This window comes from Podarcis cretensis (genome assembly GCF_951804945.1).
Source record: "Podarcis cretensis genome assembly, chromosome: 2".
NCBI classification, from domain to species: Eukaryota; Metazoa; Chordata; class Lepidosauria; order Squamata; family Lacertidae; genus Podarcis; species Podarcis cretensis.
Window position 1 is genome coordinate 49,364,762 of NC_137171.1, and position 21,603 is coordinate 49,386,364.

The 21,603-nt window shown below is 39.3% G+C and overlaps 1 protein-coding gene across 4 annotated transcripts in view; it reads left to right on the forward strand.

Moving 5' to 3' along the window:
• DOCK2 (dedicator of cytokinesis 2) overlaps positions 1 to 21,603 on the forward strand; it is a 246,372-nt gene that overhangs the window by 40,619 nt on the left and 184,150 nt on the right. For all 4 annotated transcript variants that reach the window (XM_079964756.1, XM_079964759.1, XM_079964757.1 and 1 more), the window contains 4 exons: positions 1,920 to 2,054; positions 8,734 to 8,842; positions 15,996 to 16,066; positions 16,445 to 16,551. In XM_079964756.1, coding sequence (XP_079820882.1) covers positions 1,920 to 2,054; positions 8,734 to 8,842; positions 15,996 to 16,066; positions 16,445 to 16,551 — 422 coding nt within the window. The remainder of the gene's footprint in view (positions 1 to 1,919; positions 2,055 to 8,733; positions 8,843 to 15,995; positions 16,067 to 16,444; positions 16,552 to 21,603) is intronic.

The window sequence follows — 21,603 nt, forward strand, 5'->3', positions numbered from 1 at the left end:
ATTGATTACACATCAAAGCCAAGTGCACTAAAGCAACCCCTAACCCTGCCCCCTATTTATTAGTTTGGTAGGGACTTTAGAACACTATGGGTCTTCAGATCTACCATACGCTCAGGAAGGAAAAAGGGAATAAAAGTACCAATGAGTTTGTTGGCACTAAACTCCATCTATTACTACCGTATGTTGGTTTTTGTTCACTGTATTTTCAAGAAAATGATTCCTCATCGATCTCTGAGTGCTGGTCTACATGCTTTGTATACAAGGCTTGTCTGTGCAAAGTTTAACTTGCCGAATAGATTTCCTGCATTATGTGTAGCAGAACTCCATGCCACTGATGGAAGATCTTGTCTGGTGGTGATGATGGTATGGAGATTCTGCACTGTGTGGACAAAGCATATGGTGAACTACACTACAGATCCACAAGCTGCAAAATTAGTTATGTTGTTCCATGTGTAGATGAGAACTTAGTCCCTTGAGATGTGAATGTGTTAGATCTTATGGTTGGAACTTCCCCTAAACTGCATGTGTTGGGGCATCAAGCTGGGTGCAGCCTTTTATGCACAGCTTCTGTCTGTTCTCTAATAGTTGCCCTCAGTGAATTCTGGAGCTTTGAATCTCTTTTTAAAAATGGGCAATGTCTAAGGCTTTCCCATTAGGTAGAATGAGTTAATCAATCTCTTTGGGTAGCACATGGAGATAATGCACCCCCTGCTGCCTTCAGGTGCTGTGGAATATGTTACCCTATTGCCAATGTTGCACTTAAGTTCAATGGCCAGCACAGTCAACTTCTGTCCATGGAGGGTGGAATCTTGTCCTTTGCCTTGGGCAGAAAAATGTCTTGGGCTGGCTCTGCTAAGGAGTCTGCCATGTTGCTTGGGGTGTGATTTCATGGGCCCTTCCAGGGAGGCTGTGGAAGAGTGAGAATCTGGTTAGCGCTAAAGTTTCATAAGCTGTGAGTTGGAATGAGGTCACCTGCTCAAATGTTCAAGGGATTGCTGATACCATTCTACAGTCTTCTTAAGATCACTGATACATAGAGAATTTTTACTATCCACATGTGTGTATGGTATGTAATACCGTTCAGAATGTGTCCTTAGATTTGTTTCTAGTCATTATATAAAATAGTTTTGCTTCATACTAAGAGCAGGATTCACCTAACGAGGGCTTCCACTTGTACAATGAGGCTGTGCACCCTGGTGCTCCCTGAAATTGGCTCTGAGGCAGGAAAGTCGGAAGAACCCCCAGAACAGCACATGGGATGGGGAGGATCAGTCTGCTATTGAAACCAGTCATGACTTAAGTCTCATAGTTTACAAAAGGGGAGCTCACCTAGTCTAGATTCAATCCATTTTTGAAAAAGGAGGTGTTTTGTGTGTGCAATTGCACACACACTTTCTTCTAAGAGCATATTAGACTATGGAGCATACAGAATATATTGTATGATTTACAATATATATTTCCACCAATATATTTTCCACTCATAGCTATGAGTCGGTAGCTTTCAGGTACAGTCCTTTGTCATCTTCATCATCATTCCAGTCCTTGCCAAAATACTTTGCATGCTGCAAAAACGTTTAAATACTGCAACCCAAAGTACTGCTTTGCTGCAGATTGTTTGGTGCCAAGAATTCCCAGCCCTACACCGTACTAGCAATATTATTCAGTGCAATGACCGTGGCCACTGTCCAAAGCCATCCTGTGTGATAGATAGAAATAATAATGGGAAATAAAAGGTCATGCTACTGTGCTTTCCCCCCATTGAATTGTGTAATATTTTTATTTGAATTATAAAGTAATAAAACCAAGTCTGCCATGTTACATTATGCACTATATAGATATTTGCCACTTTACACTCTATACAAAGGAAATGTGATAAAGTTCCCCCTTTCCCCCTTTGTAACACATTTTTCCAATTTCAGGAAACTAATGACAGTTTTGAAGACTTACTTGGACATTTCCTGCAGAGGGGAACAGTGTGAACCTATACTAAGAACTCTGAAATCTCTGGAATATGTGTTCAAGTTCATAGTTCGGTCAAGGACTTTGTTTTCACAGTAAGTATTAGAGTCTGATTACTTTTGAAATAGCACTGAGGGTAATGGTGAGGGGCTTCTGGCCGGACCACCAAATGCAGCCCCTGCTTAATTTCATCAGACTCTTGGGAGTTTCAAGGAATTTTTCACCTACTCTATTAAATAATGTTGGAAATCTATTTATTTTTTTAAAAAATGTATATTCTTGATAGATCGGACATGTGTTCACCTGCCTATTATTCAAATAGATTAATTGGGTGGGTGTTGCAGTTACTGTGACAGGGAGCTCACATTTTGCCATAATAGAAATAGAACTGGAAATGCTCTGGGCTGGAGAAGATTACAGATGAAATTTTGTTTGCAAGGTCAATGAAAGCAGATATTGCACACAGATATTATACATGGCACCTGATGCAGTGGCACAATTTATAGTATTGGCAGAGGGAGAAAGGCTGTTTTCTGCTGCTACAGAGAAGCGGACACGGAGCAATGGATCCAAACTACAAGAAAGAAGATTCCACCTAAACATTAGGAAGAACTTCCTGAGAGTAAGAGCTGTTCGACAGTGGAATTTGCTGCCTAGGAGTGTGGTGGAGTCTCCTTCTTTGGAGGTCTTTAAGCAGAGGCTTGACAACCATATGTCAGGAGTGCTCTGATGGTGTTTCCTGCTTGGCAGGGGGTTGGACTCGATGGCCCTTGTGGTCTCTTCCAACTCTATGATTCTATGATTCTATGATAGGTTATCAACCTTGTTTGTGCTGTCCTTAGAGGTAGTAATGGCACTTGTAAAATAGCATCTTGTGTTTCAGGATACAAAATCAGCACAACAATGTAAACTTGCATAGCAGTCTCCAGTAGCTTTAATTGTATTCTTCAGGATCAACACATTACAGTTGCCAAATAGGCCCAGAGAGGAGAAGGGAGTCTGAGAAACCAATAAGTGTGTAATAAGCTTGTACATTTAATTTCAAGGAGCAATCTTGAATTTGGAATAGTGTTTTCCTTAAGATCTACGATTTTTAAGAGCAAAAGTTCTCCATTTGCTCCAAAAGAAGCACAGGCTTGCCATTTAAGCAAGGACTTTGCTTTCTTCTGTAAATAATTCAGTTGACTTTTACTATATACAAAATAGTCCCCCCTACCCCTGCTCTTTATATGATAGATCTGAGAGCACAGGAGGGAATATCCCCCCCCCCCAATAAGGAGTATAAAGCTACATTGTGCAAGGAAACTGCCCTTACATTTTTAATTCAGAACCAAAAAATAGAAACAACTCCTTAACTAAATTGTTACCTTCCATGCATTAGGAGGAATAGCACAGAAGCAAAACTGGTAATTGGACAAGAGGGATTGTTTTCAGTGCAAAATGCCACAATAAGAATAACATTTAAGAACTTGAAGAAAGAAACAGTCATGATCCCAGCGAGTCATCAAACCTGGTCTATAATTTAATACTTTGTGGAATGCTTAGCATAAACTCTCAAAAAATGGGTTCCCCATCTTATCAAAAGTATCTTGTATGTTTAAAAGAAGAATAAATGAATACATTTGTATTACATACCCAGCAGTTTCTTCTACTCAAGCTGTGGAATATTGGAGGATCCCTAGCTTTCCTTGCTAAATACCTAGCTATTAAAGCAGCAAATCATAGCCAGGCTTGCTGTGATTTTGATTACGGGAAAGGGACGATTTCTTTGTTAGGGGTCCATCAGAGCTTCACTGGAAGGATTTCATACATTTTAAAATGTTAAAAATAAAATTAACTTTAAAACAAAGTTAAATTCAGATTACAAAGCACACCAAAGGAAGGTGCTAACTACATGTTTGTAGCAACTACATTTTTGATGGGTTACTTCAAGGCCTAAAGCTAAAAAACCACACCTGTTGATTTATACTGTATACTCCAAGAATTATTTTGACTTCTGCAGCAGTTCACATTATTAAACCTTGTGTATCATATCAGATTACAATTTCAAAACAATTGGAAATCTTCTTTGTACAGAGGTCATGTTTGTGCTTTCAACTTTGGCAAAAAGTAAAAACAAACAATTTTAGGGACATCTATCCTCTCTTTTTTAATGTAATCTCGAAAAATGAGATTTACTATCACATTCTTGCCCTGTCCTGTTGAAGTTCCAGTATCTCTCTCTTTTTCTTTTTTCTTTTTTGACACATTGGAAACATAAATCCCAGACTGTTCAAAAACTTCAGCTCAAACTCCTCAATTTTAGCTTAGCGTGGAGACCAACATTTTACCACAATTTAATTTAATGCTTAGGTTGAAATTCCTTCTTCTCCCCACTGCAACAATTTTATCTAGTGCTCTTGTTATAATTAGACTAGGCTTTGTATTGCCTGTCATTGTCGCCATCAGCATCATCAGCATCATAGACATTTATTGCGCTAGCCATAGGCCATGGCATCATTCAGAAAAATAACAAAAGGAAAAACAGCAATAACCATAAAAATCATCAGGCACCACACATACAATATAAACCACAGTCACAACTACTAAGATTGTTTGTTGCATAAAATAGAATAGCAGAAGATTCGCTAGTAAAATGTGCCAAATTAAATATCCGAATCCCCTTTGCAGTTGACCGCTATTTTATCTAGTTCTTTCCTCCTGATCTTCTTAGCTGCTAGCGCATAGAGTGCTATTTTATAAATTACAAAGTCATCAGTATCGCTCAGTAGCCATTTCACCCTTTTCAACTATTCAAGTGAGTTCCATTCGGAAACAGGGGTTTTATGAATCGATCTCTTGGGTCTATATATAATGGGCATTGCAATAAATAGTGGCACAGGTCCTTCACACAGGGTTGCCCACACAAAGTATTTCTTCATAATGTACTTTGCCATAGCGTCCATCCAACACCGCCGAGGGCATCGATTGGAATCGTAATTCTGTGAAAGCAATTCTAAGCATGGCAAGTGGGAGCTTTGACAGGTAACTGGCCCCGGTATGCTCGGTTTTAATAAGTGGGAACCATGGTGAACTCTTGGTAGAAGCCATCATGGTTAGATCCCTTTCTGCATGGGACCTAAAGAGACAATCTCTTAAGTGCCTCTTGTCCATCTTCATAGTCACCTGAAAATCTTGTAATTGGTATTGGGACAAGAGGCATTGGATACCGTCCTTCCAACATTTGGGCTGTTTCTGTTCTGTGTGTGACATAACGGGGAATCTCTCCTCCAAAAGAAATTGAAGTCTTTTCACATAATTTAAGCACAGGTAATCAATTCTGGCCTGTATTGTTGTCACAACACAATTGTTGTCAGTATACATCCAAATGAAACCCTGGAGAGGGATATCAGAGTAAACCTATGGCTTATACATATGTTGATAGTCTGATTTATTTGTAGAACTACTGGTCTAAAATGAAACCAAAGATACATCCCATTAGCTGAAGTTACCTCTACTTCTCTAGGTTTTCATGTATCCATTAGATCAACTAAAAGCTACAACCTTGCAGCAACCGTCAGACATAATAACAGTATCTTTTTAGATGATTGCTTTATTTTTTCTCAAGTGTTGTTGACAAAAGCTTTAAGCTTTTTTTCATTACTGCAAGTTTGCCATCTGTCAAAAGACAATCACTTTTGACCTTCACTCAGTATTTCAGTCTTTTGAAATATCCATTCCCCAACACATTCTAGATATTATTTTCCTACCCTCTTGCAAACACAGGAAAATCACTTCCCAGCACTTTGAGCAAGCTTCATTCAAAGCTAGTCTGTAGTTACATATCAGGTCCCCTCCAGGCATTATTTTTATTGAAGATTCATCATGATGTACATACCTGGTGTTGATGGAGAGGCTATATGTTATTGCACGATCAGCACAACATGTGCCTATGAAAGTTGCAGGGTGGTTAAATGGCTTCAGTTGCCCACTTCAGCTCTTCTCCACATGTACGCAAAATGTGAGAGGGAGAGGGAGACTGGAGCAATACTGACTTGAAATTAGTTCCGTTTAATTGTTTTGGGTGGTACCAATGGATCTCTGGATCACTAGTACTATAATATAAACTAAACATAAACATTGTCAAATCAGGAAACTGAGACGCTGTGTAGCAGATATGGGGGTTGGGGGTGGGAAACCAACAGCAACCCAGCGCTTATGCTCATTATTAAATAAATGTATCAACAGCAATTGGCTCTTTGTGTAATGAAGGAATAATATGCTACTCTTTTTTTTTAAATGATATTTATTGGAATTTCAAATAATACAAAAAAGAAAAAAGAAAACAGACAAAACAAAAGAGAGAAAAACAGATTTAAGAAAGAAAGAAAAAGGAAAAACCATCAACCTTAACAATCCTTTTCCCCCCCAATAACTTCTTTTCTGTGACTTCCCCTCACCTCTCCTTCTTGTGTTCCTTATCCAGATATTTGTTCAACAAGTTCTTATCCTTAAATTTTTAACCCTAATTTGTTATTATATTTAATTCACTTTATATATCAAATTTTAACTTATATACATTGATCATTATATTTAAAGACTTTTTCTAAGGTCGACCCTGTTTCCCTTGCACAAATTCCCCATTTTTACACTAATAACAATACAAAAAAAGAAACAATAGAAAGAATCAAAATATATTTGTACACCCTTCGGATTCCCAGATCCCACCCTCCCTTTCCCGGTTTCAATCCCCAAACCATTGTCCATTTATCTTTATACTATCAGCCTGGATTCCTCACATCAAAAGCTCTTAAATCTCTCTCAGTTCCTTTCTGCCGGTTTTTTTGAAAGTCCTTTGTGATAACCACCAAATCTCGGAAGGGCTCTGTCCCAAAAATGTCCATGTTCCATCCGGCCGGGCCTCCAAATTTAAAGGTGGAGCTCAAAACTTGTTTCTTAATCCTTTTAGGTCCAGATGTCCCAAAATCTTCAGATCTCCACAAAGGGAGAACTTTCCATTCCTCCTTCTTCAGTTCAAACCAAATCTTCATCATCCAATCCTTTTTTTCTTTTATATCCATCTTGACAGGCCTCTGGCTCTTACTCTTGAGGGGTTTATGAAACTGGTATATTAAGATAAGGCGATGCTATATACATCAAAGCAGTGATGTTTAATAAAGATAAGCAATGTTTCACCAACATAGATGCTTGGCTGTCGTAACCAAGTTGTATGGTGTATAGTTGAAATAATTAGCAAAAAATGTGAGTAGAAACTATCATAAAATGGCTTTTCCCAGCTGAGAAAATACGTTGTAAAAAGTGATGTTTACAAATCCTGTTTCCATGTTGTGCTGCTATAATGTATGAGAGAGTCTTACACGTCCAATGTGCTTGACTACATCGTATCTTCATGCAAGGGTAAGCTTTGACTTTTAGTTGGAAGTAAATGGTGCCAGAGGAAGCAACTGTAACGTGCAGATTGGATTGCTGTTAGCTTTTGTATATAAGCTTCAGGCAAGTATTAGCCTTCCCTTGTCATAATAAAACATGCATTTTCATTCTTGTTTCAACCTCATGTAGTGGGTTAGATTAATTTGCTAATAAAGAAGATTAAATCAGCTTTAACGACCACTGATAAACTTGATAGAATGAAGGCTGCAGTACTATTATTAACTAATGTGAATTGGGAAAAGTCCTTAATTTTGTTGTTAATTAGCAAGCTTTGAGCTTTACCTTTTTCGGAAAAAGGCAATATGTATTAACTGATATTTGATTTAATAAAGGTATAATACAACCAGATGATGAATGGCTAAATCCTGCTTTCGTCTTTTATAAATACTGCTGGGATATAATATTAATTCATGCTGGCTGGTAATCTAATTCACATTTGCTGTCTGGTTTTCTTAATATCTCGATTTGACACAGAATTGGATAGTGATGGAGTTACTCAGGAAACAATTATGAATAGCATTGGGTGCTTTAATTGTGCTACAAGAAACCGATGAGAAGGAATTTGAGGGTTTTGTGCTACAGACTTGTATAGTACAGGCTACAGCATTATTCATCTGAATAGAATAAGTGGCATCCAAATGCTGGGACAGTTAGAAGTTTAGTAATCTAAGTAGCAGTGATGTGTTTGTGTTTTAAAAATATAGGGCTACCATTGTCTGGGATTTCCTAAAACTATAGTCCTGAATTAATCTAGATTGCTCCTGCTAATAGTGCTAGTAGTAGATTTTTATTACGTCTTAGTTCTTAGTAGTTGCATGGGTCCCGATGATGTCTGTATATGTTTTCCAAGTTCTCAGGTGCAGGACATGGGGAGATAGCCTGTTCTGAACTGGGTTGCACTCCCCTGGAAGGAACAGCTCCATAGCTTCAGGGTACTCCTGGATCCAACATTGTCATTTGAGGCCCAGGTAGCTAGGAGTGCCTATTTCCAGCTATGGCTGGTTCACTAGCTACAGGCCATTTTGGATGGAGATGACTCAACCATGTTACTTCATGCTCTAGCAACTTCCAGACTGGATTACTGCAATGCATACTACAATGTCCGAGTTGTCTTCCAAAGACAGCCTCAAGTATTTTTTCTGTAAAGGCTATTAACTTGGGGTGGGAGTGGAGAAATAAATAAGTATGTTTTTATGTGCTGTGTGCATGAATTGGAACAATAACATTAGGTTAGTCATTTTAGGTACATACCGATGTATCTGTCTGATAATAACAATCCAGTGATTTCAATTTTTTGTTTTGTTAGGGAGTTACACTTCTTAATGAGAATATGTTTTCTCTCAGGCTGTATGAAGGCAAAGAAGTGACAGAATTTGAAGAAGCAATGAGGAGGCTTTTTGAATCAATCAACAACCTGATGAGAAGTCAAGAAAAAACAGCCCTTATACCACAGGTTTGCCTGCTTTACCTGTCTTGCCCTGGATTAGAGCACATGGAAGTACAAATGTAGATAGACAGCTTTGGGGAGTTCAATCTCTTTTTCCTTCCCTCCCTTTAATGGAAGTATAGGATTTCTCAAGAGCTCTCAGAAACTTGTGTGTGTGTGTGCATGTTGTTTGTATGCTTATTTTAACACTGAAAGTTCTTTAGGACCAAATAATCTATTCTAAACAGCTGCTTAGAAGTAGAATACATTGTTATTGGTCTGCCCAGAGTGCCCTTTCACTGTTACAGTAACAATGTGGGTAGCACTGCATGGGGACTCCTGCAATCATATGAAATCATGCCAAATGTTTAGGGCTTTCTGACAGAATTTGTGCCTATGTGACTAGCTTTACCCATACGAAAAATGCTGGGAAATAGATTTTTTAAAATAAATAAATAAATACTGAAATATTGAATATTGAGTCAATATTTGAATAATAGAATTGTAGAGTTGAAAGAAACCACAAAGGTCATCTAGTCCAGCCCCCTGCAATGCAGGAATCATTTGCCCAAAGCGGGGGCTCAAACCCATAACCCTTGTGTCCCAGCTGATTGAATCCTGTGCATTGGTGCACAGCACTAATAAATATCGAGGTGCCCGGTAGGCTAGCACAAGATCTAAATTCCATTTGGGTATTTGCAGAAGCCTTTCTTGGAGATATATTCAAATTTATTTATTATTTTGAGGCCAGGGTGTTATTTAGATTTGTGATAGCACTGTGAAATCTTATAGCTAATGTAATCCCACTACTAAGGGCTGGACGATCAATCTTCCTGTGAAGTAGCACAGCTGAGTATTAGAGCAAAAAATAATCAATTGCACTTTGAATCCTTCTATTTAGTTTCAATGCTAAAGATCTGCAGGTTGGAATAGGTAGTGATAAACTGGGAAAGTGAGACCAAATATGGATGAAGAAGCTTACATTCCGTGGACTTTAGGCTGCTAAAAGTAATTTAAGCATGGCATTTTACAGTTGTTGTTGTTGTTGTTGTTTTAAAAAAATATGAACCAGGAAGATAAGGACTATTGTTGTTGATAATAGTTGAAGGTCAGCATATGAAAATGTGTCATACATATATATAGAGAATTATCCTCTTAATCCTCTGCTCAGAAGAATAAAAGTTGGGTTTTGTTTGTTTGTTTGTTTCGTTTTGCTTTGTGGTGTGATTGTTAAGCAAAGCAAATATGTTTTCCTCAAGCACCTGATTTCATTTGGGCTTTGTAGTCTAGGGAAATAACTGATAGCTCACACAGAGATGATTTTAAACACGTAGCTGTCCAGGAGGCAGAAACGCCCTAAACATGTCCAAATATCATAAATTATGGTCAGCAAATGAATATTTCAGTAACAACATGGGAGAAGCGGAAACCACAAGGAAAGGAAATGCCATGTTTTAAGTCAGACTTCAGCAGCAGGGAAAGATAAGGTGCCAAGTATGTTGGAAAAGATAGGCACTAAAATGGAAATGCCACGGCAGTGTGTACATGGACTGAGTATAAATGAGAGCAGCTGAGCACTTTGATCATAAAACTAAGCTTACGATCCTGAGCGAATTTGCAGGAATATTTTTAGTTGCCTCACTTGAATTTGGGTGGAGAAGTCTCCCCCTCAAACTTCCTAAGTATCCCCCCCCCCCACCTTTGCTTGGAATACTTTTCTTATAGAAACCAGAAAATGTAATGATTTTTTAAAAAATAACCCTCTTACTATTCTTCCCCACCTCCAAATCTCTGTATTATCTTGCTCTGAAGAAACTGCCTTACAAATAGGCACTTTAAAAACAATCAATCTTGGAGAATCAAGTAAGGCTACAAGAAATGCCTTTCAAATTAATTTTTTGTTTGAGGAGAGTGGGAAGGGATTTTACTGAAGGAACAGTCATATTTAGGTGGCCTGCTTTTTAAGTTTCTTAAGCCTCCCTGCTTGCAATTAAAGGGGCTATTCACTTCTAGAGACAAATGATTAAAAAAAAAATGTTTTTGTTTAAATAACCCCAGTGAATATCTGTGAACATTTCGTTCCTTTTAAGCAAGCTAATGCTTAGGACCACATGATGACAATGTCCATGTACATGTCTGTTAACTTCAGATATGTAACTCCCCCCCCCCCACCTGGCTGTTTGCTATTCATAAGAAATCTATACAGTGGTACCTCTGGTTATGTACTTAATTCGTTCCGGAGGTCCGTACTTAACCTGAAACTATTCTTAACCTGAAGCTCCACTTTAGCTAATGGGGCCTCTTGCTGCTGCCGCGCCACCGGAGCATGATTTCTGTTCTCATCCTGAAGCAAAGTTCTTAACCTGAAGCACTATTTCTGGGTTAGCGGAGTCTGTAACCTGAAGCGTATGTGTGATGAACTATGGGGCTACTTGTGTGTAAGCGCTTGCACTCTTAGAGTTTATTAATCAGTTTCAAAACTGTCCCTCTCCACGCAGCCCTCGGTGCATGGCTGCCTTAATCGCTGGCAGAATCCGTCAGTGGGCGTTTCCGGAATTTCTTCCAACATAAGAGTTCTTTGACAGAAACTCTACGCCTAGATTCTCTACGTGACAGCTTCCTGCGCAAAGTGGGCGTCCCAAGAGGAGGTCCTGAGCTCTCCCCGCTGTTCTCACTGGAAGCGTCTCGGAGCTGTTCCTCCGACTCTGTTTCTGCTGAAACTTCCCCTCTCCCCCTGCTGGTTCCCTCCTCAGCATCCGAGGGTCTCCCAGCATCCTGGAGCCCCTCCACCACTTGGAGCTCCGATGGCAGTTCCCTGACAGTACCACTGTATTTTAATGTGGCAGCACCTACACTTTGGAACTCCTTGCTTATTGATATCAGGCAGGCTCCTTCACTGTACTTTTTGGTGACTGCCAAAAACATGTTTGTTTAGACAAGCCTACTCAGATATGTGTAATGTTGATTTGAATTTGTTTTTAGTTTATTGCTTATTTGTTTTTGAGATATTTTAAATAGCTGTTTTTACTGATAATTTTATTATTTTACTGATATATTTTATTGTTTTGGTAAACCAGTTTCAGGTTTGTTTGTTTTTACAATCAAGCAGTATATTAATTTTATGGAATAGAATAAATAAATTAAATAGATAGAAATGTTTTGGCCTTTTAGTAGAACCAGTACAGCGTAATGGCTAGTCAGCCAAATTCAAATTCCTTCTCATTCGTAAGATTCCCTGGGTATCCTTGGCTGAATTTCTCACAGCCAAACCTATGTCACATGAACCTAGTGTGAAAGAGAGATCTGAGGATAATTACCAAATGGAGGAAGGAACATGCAGGGCCACATTAACACCTGTAGACGTCATAAGCACTTAAAAGATTTTGGTGCCATACACACACACACACACACACGCACGCACACACACACACACACACACACACACAATAATAAACCATAAAATATTTTTAAATTTTGCAAAACCTATAGTAAGATGGAAAATAATGTTTATTTTTGTATACTTCCACTTTATACTTTTTTAAAAAATTCGCCTACTTTTTCTAATTGCAAAGTCTTTGATCACATCCCCAAAACTAATCTTACGCAACACATCTACTTCTATACTTAGTAGAAATAAGGTAGCCAGCCCGCCTTGTTGCATAATTGTTCTGTTGGGATTTTTAACATACTTCAAGTGAGAAAATGAACACTCAGTGGAGCAATTTGTGACCATTAATGTTAAAAATCTGGCAATGAAAAATTTCTGTGGTGCTCCTGTTCCCTTGATGTCCTAAGCACTTGCTTATTTTGCTTCATGGTTAATCCAGCCCTGGGAATGTGTCTAATCTGTGTGAACTTCATTCGGTATTTTTTTCACAGTACTGAATCTGTGGACAGAGCTTATGTTTGTGCAAGTTGTACATAAACAGCCTACGTGCAGAAGAGTCAATCCATGTATTGCGATTGTTGGTGGGTTAGCAGGCACAGGGCTATCCACTGCCAGTGTGCTTTGATTATTCCAAGAATGGTTGCTTACCCAGTCCTGTGGTGCGCTGCAGTTGCAGCCTGTTGCGACTGTTCCTTTTTTTAAAAAAAAATAATATTTATTACTTTTAAACACTACAAAAAAGGAAAGAAAAAAGAAGAAAAGACAATACAATACAATATAAAAAGATTACACAACACTAACACAATAAACTAAACAAAACAAAAACAGTTTAGCACACATCATACAATTTCAGTATCTTATCTTTCATTCACTTGTTTCAACGACCTCCTCACACCTCCCTTTTTGTATTCTACTTCTATTAATTGTTTCAGCAATTCCTTTCCATCTTCCTCTATTTTCTGTCCTATAATTATCTTAACATATTCTAACCTTATTTTTCCTTTAATACTCTAATAATCTGTTTATACCTAATTCCTTATAACATTTCTACTAAAGCCATATAACTTCATTCCAACATTTTTCTAACATTCATTAATTTTACAATATTTCTATAAATAGTCTTTAAACTTTTTTCCAATCTTCTTCCACCAACTCTTCTCCCTGGTCTCAGATTCTGCCAGTCATTTCCGCCAATTCCATATAGTCCATCAACCTGGTGATCTTCTGTCTGATGCTCTTAGCTCTTTTCCAGTCCCTTCTGCAGATCTTCTTCGTATTTATACAAAAACTTTACTTTGTCTTCTACTGAACTTATTTTTATTTTCCTTCCTTTAAAGCTGAAGAATAGACCTTGGGGAAACTCCCACCTAAAGATGATTTTATTCCTTCTCAGCAGGGCAACCAAATCTCCATAGTTAGACCTAAGATCCAAAAGGTATTTCGGGATGTCTTTAAAAATTTCCACTCTTGGCTGTTGTACTTCTAGGTTCTTCTGGTAGTGCCAACAGTCTCTTATTCTGTTCTTCTCTTTTTTCCCTCCTCTTCCAAATCTGAAGGGCCTCACAGTTTTAAACTCTTCTTGACCCAGATCCATCTGAGTGGCGGTATTTTAACTCTCTTCACTCTCTCCCGCAGGCATATTCCGTTCACAACTTCCCTCTTCTCCTGCCTCCAAGGGGGGGTTTAATGTTCTTTACCGATGGAAATTTAGTCCTTTACAGTAGGCTTTCCAAGGCTTCAGCTTGCAGCCTCAATGCTTCAGTCTATTTACAAAAGGGGAAGGTGGACTTCCTGTATTGAACCTCCCCGTTACGATACCAAATTAAACTTTTAGAAATCCAATTCTCCCGCTTCAGCTCTACTCACGGGTAATTACTTTAAAATCAAATTGTCCACAGGAAAAAGTCAGCGCTCTCCGGCAACAGCTATGCGGCTTCGCTCCATGGAAGAAGCAGACGATTCGAAGCACCGCGCCGCTCACCCCACGTTGCTTCAGACCCCCGAAACCGGGTTTCCCCACGAGTAGGGGAGGCGCAAAAGGTGCCCGCCGAATCCCACACTCACAGGCTTCCCCTGCCTGTGATTTTTTGCGGGTCTCTGCCTTCGCCGTGACGGCCAGACCCAAATTCCTACGGGGCAAATTCCTCCCGATCAGAGGAATTCCGCCATTACTGGAGGCACCAACCCGGAAGTCCTGTTGCGACTGTTCCTGACCTCCCTGAAAACAACGCTGGACAGGGTGGCCGGAAGTTGGAAAATCCCTATGCTGGCCATGGAAGAGGGTAGGGTTTCCCACCAGTCTCAATTTTGAGTTCTGGCCAATCAGGCCAGTCCATGGGGGGTGGGACTTGGGAGCAGAGAAGAGTGGAGCAGGCTTTGCTTCAGTCTGCCCCCAGAATTATTGCCTGTACAGACCTAAAATTGTCACAAAGTGGTGGTTGGGATACACCATGCACACAGCCCTAAGTTACTTGAAAGAAGGATGAGATAAAAATGTAATAAAATGAATAATTCTGTTTCCTTTTACCCTCCCCCCTCAAAAACGGTACACAATAGTACAGTACATGCAAAGCTATATGTTGCAAGTAGCATTTTGTGGCGACTGTTACCCAAAAGGAATGGAATGAGTTGGCACATTGCTTTTAAAAGACAGTTGAAATAACTGTGAAAAAATTAGAAGTGACACTTTTGTTATCTCTGTTTGTTGGAGTATGGTGAACCTGAATAGCAAGCTTTGTACCATTGTTAACAGCAACATTGTCTTTGCCAGAGTGTGCCATACTTAATGGGTTTGCCCTTGAGAAACATAGAAGTGTGGTGTTCTTTAGGACATGTGATGTACCATTTGCCTGTGTGTTTGTGTGTGTGGTAGCACGTGGAAACAACAAGCAGCACTTTGCACATGCCTCTCTGTTTGAAGTTTTGTGTAATAAAGACTTGAATAAAAATTGAACTGAGCTTTTATTGCCATTTCTTTGGGGCCATCTTTTTGAGCCTCAATGTGTCTACTGCTCCCCTGAGAGTAAGGATAGCGCAGGGACTTGCTTTCTTATTAACAAACCGGAATGTATCTGCCATAATTATCATCATGTATCTTTCACATTCACAAATTTGTTGTGATGGAATCAGCTAAAATATTAATACTGTGGTGGGAATAGTGTGTGTGTATGTCATCTCATAAATATGCAGCATCTATGTGCATGGGTAATGTGTCCAGAAACCTAACTTACCATAATGCCTTTTCCAGTCTAAAATATAAGCCTAGGTATTACTGAGCGAAAGCAAATGCAGTTGGTTTACTTCAGGTTGGTTCTGTGGGAGTGTATGGTTGTGTAATGTGTGTACTTCTTTCGTAGTGGAGAGTCAGGAGAAAATAAGTTTATTATTTTATTTCCATTTGTTTTTCTTCATTGATCTAAATGCTTCTTACCAGGAGCTCAGGGTCCCATTTATTAGGCTACCCCCATGTATCCTTAAGTTGTGATGATACTTGAGGCTCATCCGGACTTCCCTTTCTGTTGCATTTCTAGGCACAGGTTCGTGCTTTAAAACTGCATGTTTGAGCAGTGGTGGTTTTTTTGGAGGGGTGGGGGTGGTCCTGGCACTCTTCTCAGAAATACCAGTGTTTTACAGCTGAATCAGAGCAAGCAGCAATTAGGTTTTCCAAGGATTGCCATTTGCTCTCATTTAGAGGTAAAACGTGGGTTTTCCCGGGTATGATGGCCTTTAGTTTACAGGTGTTTATGAAACATGCAACAAAATGATCAAGTATTTTATATTTCTTTCATTCAGGTGGCTGCCTTGAAGTATATTCCTTCTGTTCTCCAAGATGTGGAAACAGTGTTTGATGTCAGGTTACTTAGGTGAGCTAACATTCAGAATTCAGTGTCATCTAGGTGGCACTATACCTTTGGCAGGACTATGCTGGTATTGGGTTAGTTAAGTAAATTCACACTTGATGCATTGCTGCTGCAAACTCTTATTCTGGAACTGAAGTCATTTCTGATTTCAGAAACAGCCTAAGTTGACATAAGCAATGTGTCTACAAAACATAGGCTTCTCATTACCAGATATAAAATAAGCAGGAAAATAACAGTTGCTCTGTTGTGTCAGTTAAAATATCTATGGCAAACACTAGCAAGTTTAACTGTTTGGAAGACCTCCATATGTTTCATCAGATTCTTTTTTTAAATATAACATATTAATCTAATCTAATGATTTCATTTTTCTATCTTTTGCAGCCAGCTCTTATATGAATTTTATACTTGCATTCCACCAAAATCTCTACAGAATCATAAAGTGCGCTCCATGAAGAATATAGTATGCAGCAATCTCTTTAAAAAACAAGGTAAATTCAGAATGACTTGGGAATAATGATTAAAAAAGCAACAACCCTGCTATCCCATGTTGGTTTAGGTCTCTCTCCAAATATCTTAGGCACATGCTCTTTCTTCTGCACTGCTTTGGCCCCTCTGCACTTTCATGTGGACATTTTTACCCTCATCCCTTACGTATGATTTACCATGAACTGAGATGTTTCTGAGCTCCTGTAGACTCTACCTCAATATCAGGTTAAAAGCTGCTCTGCCATTTTGAGTTTAAGCACCAAAAATCTGGTTCCATTCTGGTTCAAGTGGAGCCCATCCCTTTCATACAGGCCTGGCTTGTTCCATCACGTTGCCCTAACATATTCAAACTTCTCCTTCTGACACAACTGTCTCATCTGCCCATTAAGACTCCCCAGCTGTGCTTGTCTAGCTGGCTCTGCCTTTTCATCAGGTAGCATTTCAGAGAAAGCTACATTGAAGGTCTTGGTTTTCAACCTCCTACCTAGCAACCTTAATTTTGCTTCCAGGACTGCATGACTGCATTCCACCACATCAGTGGTACCACATGTAACAAGATGTAACAAGACCACTGATTTCTTCCCTTCTACCAGGGAATATCCAGACGTTGCATGACATCTGCAGACAGGCTGCATATCCATCACAAACTTAATGATTGAATTGTTCACCGAGCCATTTCAATATGCTCTGCTATTTAAAAACAAAGGGCTTACTGATTCTTTAATTGTTGTATCCTTGAAAGCATTTGAGAAATGCTAGTGATATGCTATGGCATCAATTATTTGGTGGCTAACAGTTTGCATTAGGTGTTTGAGAGATTTTTTGAATTCCAGATGTTTCTGTGCCTTTCGGGTGTTTGCAAAAAATGCTGCAGAGTATGCCTCAAAAGCACTTTATCATCTCCTTCTTCCTCAGTTCTGCTGATGCTTATAAGTTAATTATCGTAACAGTGTCTTAAGCACCCATTTGCAGGATAAAGCATGCATTACAAGATATAGGAGCAACAATGCCTAATAATTTGTGCTGGTGCAAAACACACCTCAGCAAAACGTACCCCCCACCAGTATAATTCAGCTGTTGTCCATTCATTTTCACCACCTCACTTACAGATTAAACTGCCTTTCTTTATTTTTTTATAATAAAGTTTTAATAAAGCTTTTCAATATACAATAAAAAAGAAACAGAACAAGAACTAAGAAAGAGAACAAAGAGAACCAAGCAGACACAGAAAGATAATAACAGAAAAGAGAAAGAGCATTTTTTGTAAAAGTGACTTCCAACTATCTGTCAGTTGTGCCTGCAAAAGTTCCTTATAATAATCCAGTGTTCAGTCCAGAGTAATGTCCAGTTATTCCTCCCTCTGCTAGCTGATGTTAAATCCAGGCATCTCAGTTTCATTCCTTTTCCTTCCCATCCATGAAGTTCATAAGTAAGAATCAACCTTAATCTTCCTCCAGTCAAACACCACAACTTTACCTCCTGATTTAAAAAGACATGCTGTGCTTATTCTTTATTCCTCACGAGTTTCTTTGCTGTGTTTATATAATAAGACAATATCCATAACAAATTATGTAGACATTAATTCACAGCCCAAACAATAGTATTGCAGGAGGCACGGCCACTTTTTCTTCTGAGATGATTCCAAGTTGTACACAGAGTCCTCTTTCCATGAATTCCATCTCCTCCTCCAACGTCATAGCTCCAGCGCAACATTGTTCCATTGCTTCCAGCACCGATACTACTGCAGGAGGCTTAGTCACTTTTTCTTCCCAGATCATTTCAGATTGTACTTCCAGCATCAACACTAAACTATCCTTTAGGGCTGGCAAATCATCCTTGGTATTTTCCCCCAGGAGCTGTGACTCTTCAGGAATCTGTGTGAAACCTTCCTTATTTTCTAATATGATATTATGTTCTGAAACACTTTGTATCAGAGTAAAAGATAATACACAGTGCATCTGCTTAAATGAGTTTCAAGTGCTTTATGGCATCTTCAAGTTTTTGTGACTTAAGCTTTCATGCACCAAAGCCCAGTGTGCCATTCCACGAAAGCTTACGCCACAGTTTGTGGGTCTTTAAGGTGCCACAAGACTGTTCGTTCTAATGCTGCAGGAGACTTTACATTCACTGGAATCACTAATGTTACTTCAAAAGGGAGTATAAAATAGTATGGTTACATGCCTCCTCTAACTAGGGAGCTCCTTACTATGAAGCAGACCATTCAATAAACACAGCATGCTAGTGGTAAAAGCAGCACCACCTTGAAAATGTGCAAGTTATTTGTTTTCTGGAAAAGCAAAGAAACCAACTTACTAGCTTTTCCTTTCATGAGATTTTTGTTTGCATTGTAATTTGGATTGCCCTATCTTGAAGAGCGATAAAGAGGACAGCCTGAGCCACTGCTAGCCTGAGCTGGGGAAAGAGACGTGCTGGTGCGTGGGGCCGCTGTGCCTGTGCACCTCTTTTCCTGGCTCAGGCTGGCAGCAGCCATGATGTGCAGAGTGCCTAGAAGTCTCTATAAACATTCCACAGACCTTCAGATCGTCACAAATGGACACTGTGAAAACTTTTTACTTTCCTTGGAGCTTTAACTTCTCTAATAGCTTAATATGAGGTTGCCAGTTGGTCAGTACTCATCCATACGGATCCATTCTATTATCCCAAATTTATTTGGGAACTGTTGGTGAGAAACTTTGGCAAAAGCTTTTTGGAGGTCCAAGTGTATGATGTTAACCAAACTAACCCCAATCCACATAAGGTAATTTTTCTTCAGGGTGAGGCAGAATTCCCTTTGCAGAAGCTATGTTTTCTCACAAAGGCTTATTCTTCTACATGCATAACAAATCTAGCTTTAATTGTGTTTTCCACATCCTGCTGGAATAGCTCAGTCAGCAGGGTTGTGGGTCTAAGTCCCACGCTGGGCAAAAGATTTCTTTTTTTCTGGCGGGCTGGACTAGATGACCCTCATTGTCCCTTCCAACAATTATATGATTCTTTGAAATAACACAGGACAGTTGTTAAACCAAGTGACCTGCAATTTTCTAGCTCTCCCTTGAGAGCTCTCTCTTTAAATAAATTTTAGAGGAAGGAAATATTGGTAGCTTTCCCCCTGACTCTTCGATATCTGGAAGGCAAAAGTCCTTGCCAAAAGGAAATCCCTTGTCTAGTAGTAATAGAGAAGTGTTATTCAGAGTGTTTCTAACTCTGGTTGAGAAGTTATTTGCAAAACTGTCAAGTCTCTTTCTTCATTGTTGGTAAGAAAGGCAATCCATTTTTAATTGTGCCTAGAGGCTTTCACAATGGGCTCAAGAGCTCCTACAAAATTTAATGAGAGTAAATAAATGAACAAACTCCTTTCAGATTGTCAGACTCTGTTTCCCACTTCAAACAACACATCCACAGAAGTAAAAATAAATAGGTTAAAACAATATTTTGCTGCCTTTGTACGTAAGAGACAGCTAATTACTTCACAGAAATGTTAGGTGAGAATAACATTGTAGTTTGAGATTAATTTTGATTTTGTCTAAATATGATTAAGATGAGGACAGGTGCCTTTTTCTCTCCCCTGTATTTGGTCTTCATAGCTAAAAAGCAACACAATTGCAAAGCACAGGTGCCCACAGTGAAGTCTTTTAGGAATTTCAGTCACTAAGAGCATTGGAAGTTTTTTCATTTGGATAATAATGCTTTACACTTAAGAACTGCAGAATAGAATAACTAAAATTAATGTATTTTGATCTTTTGGAAATCAGGTCCCAAATTCTGCAGGATAGCCTTCTTTATCTTAATGGGTAGTTTGTACCAAATGACTGTGCAACTCCTTGAGAGATTTGCCAAGTGAACCTTGTTTTAGAAGACCATGGGGCTTTCCCATATGCCAAATATTTTATGAAGCTCATCATTTCTGCATCTTAAAATTGTAGTTGGGGAACTATTAAAAAATAAGCAAGTGTTGTTAATTTTAACATTTATAATTCAAGTCATGAGACCAAGCAATACCAGAACCAGCACACATTGCCTCAAAAATGGCTCAAAAGGAAGGTGACCTGGTAGGTGCAAAAGAAGAAGAAACCAAAGATTCCAACTGCATTGAGCAATTACGTTTTATTTCTATAAAATGCTAGGCCTTCACTGACGTGTTATAGAATAATCAGCCTGCATCTAACACAGGTCTGGATAAATGTGAGTTTTGATAAAAGCAACAGCTTAGGGTGAAGGATGTGTAGCCTTTTCCTCACATTTCGCCTTTTCCTTCCATTCTGCTTTCTTCATTTAAATCTCACCGCATTTTAAAGCTTCGGTGAGGCTAAGCATGACTTCCATTGATAAAACTATATAGATTGCCTTCTGTACTACTTTCACTTAGGGCCACACAAGATTTGCTGTCTTGGCATTTAAAATATAAATAGCATCGACTGAGGGTGAGGGCTGATAATTATCTGGATCACAGCAAGCAGGAAGGTAGAAATTAACCCCTTCTACCTCTGCATTTTTTAAAAAAATGTTTTTTATTGAAAGATTTTCATGGATAACCAAGGTACATATAGTGTCTCTGTCTTCAGTTCATAGAGTCTTTTCTACAGATCAGTTACATTTGGCCTGAGATACTACTATCATAGGGGACGCGGGTGGCGCTGTGGGTTAAACCACAGAGCCTAGGACTTGCCAATAAGAAGGTTGGCGGTTCAAATCCCTGCGACGGGGTGAGCTCCCATTGTTCGGTCCCTGTTCCTGCCAACCTAGCAGTTCGAAAGCACCTCAAAGTGCAAGTAGATAAATAGGTACCGCTCCGACGGGAAGGTAAATGGCGTTTCCGTGTGCTGCTCTGGTTCGCCAGAAGCGGCTTAGTCATGCTGGCTACATGACCCGGAAGCTGTACGCTGTCTCCCTCGGCCAATAAAGCGAGATGAGTGCCGCAACCCCAGAGTCGGCCATGACTGGACCTAATGGTCAGGGGTCCCTTTACCTTTACCTTTACTACTGTCATAGGCGTTGTGAGATTGGGGGGGGGGAGAGAGAAGAGGATGGTGTTCCTTCCTCCTTGTGCATAGTGT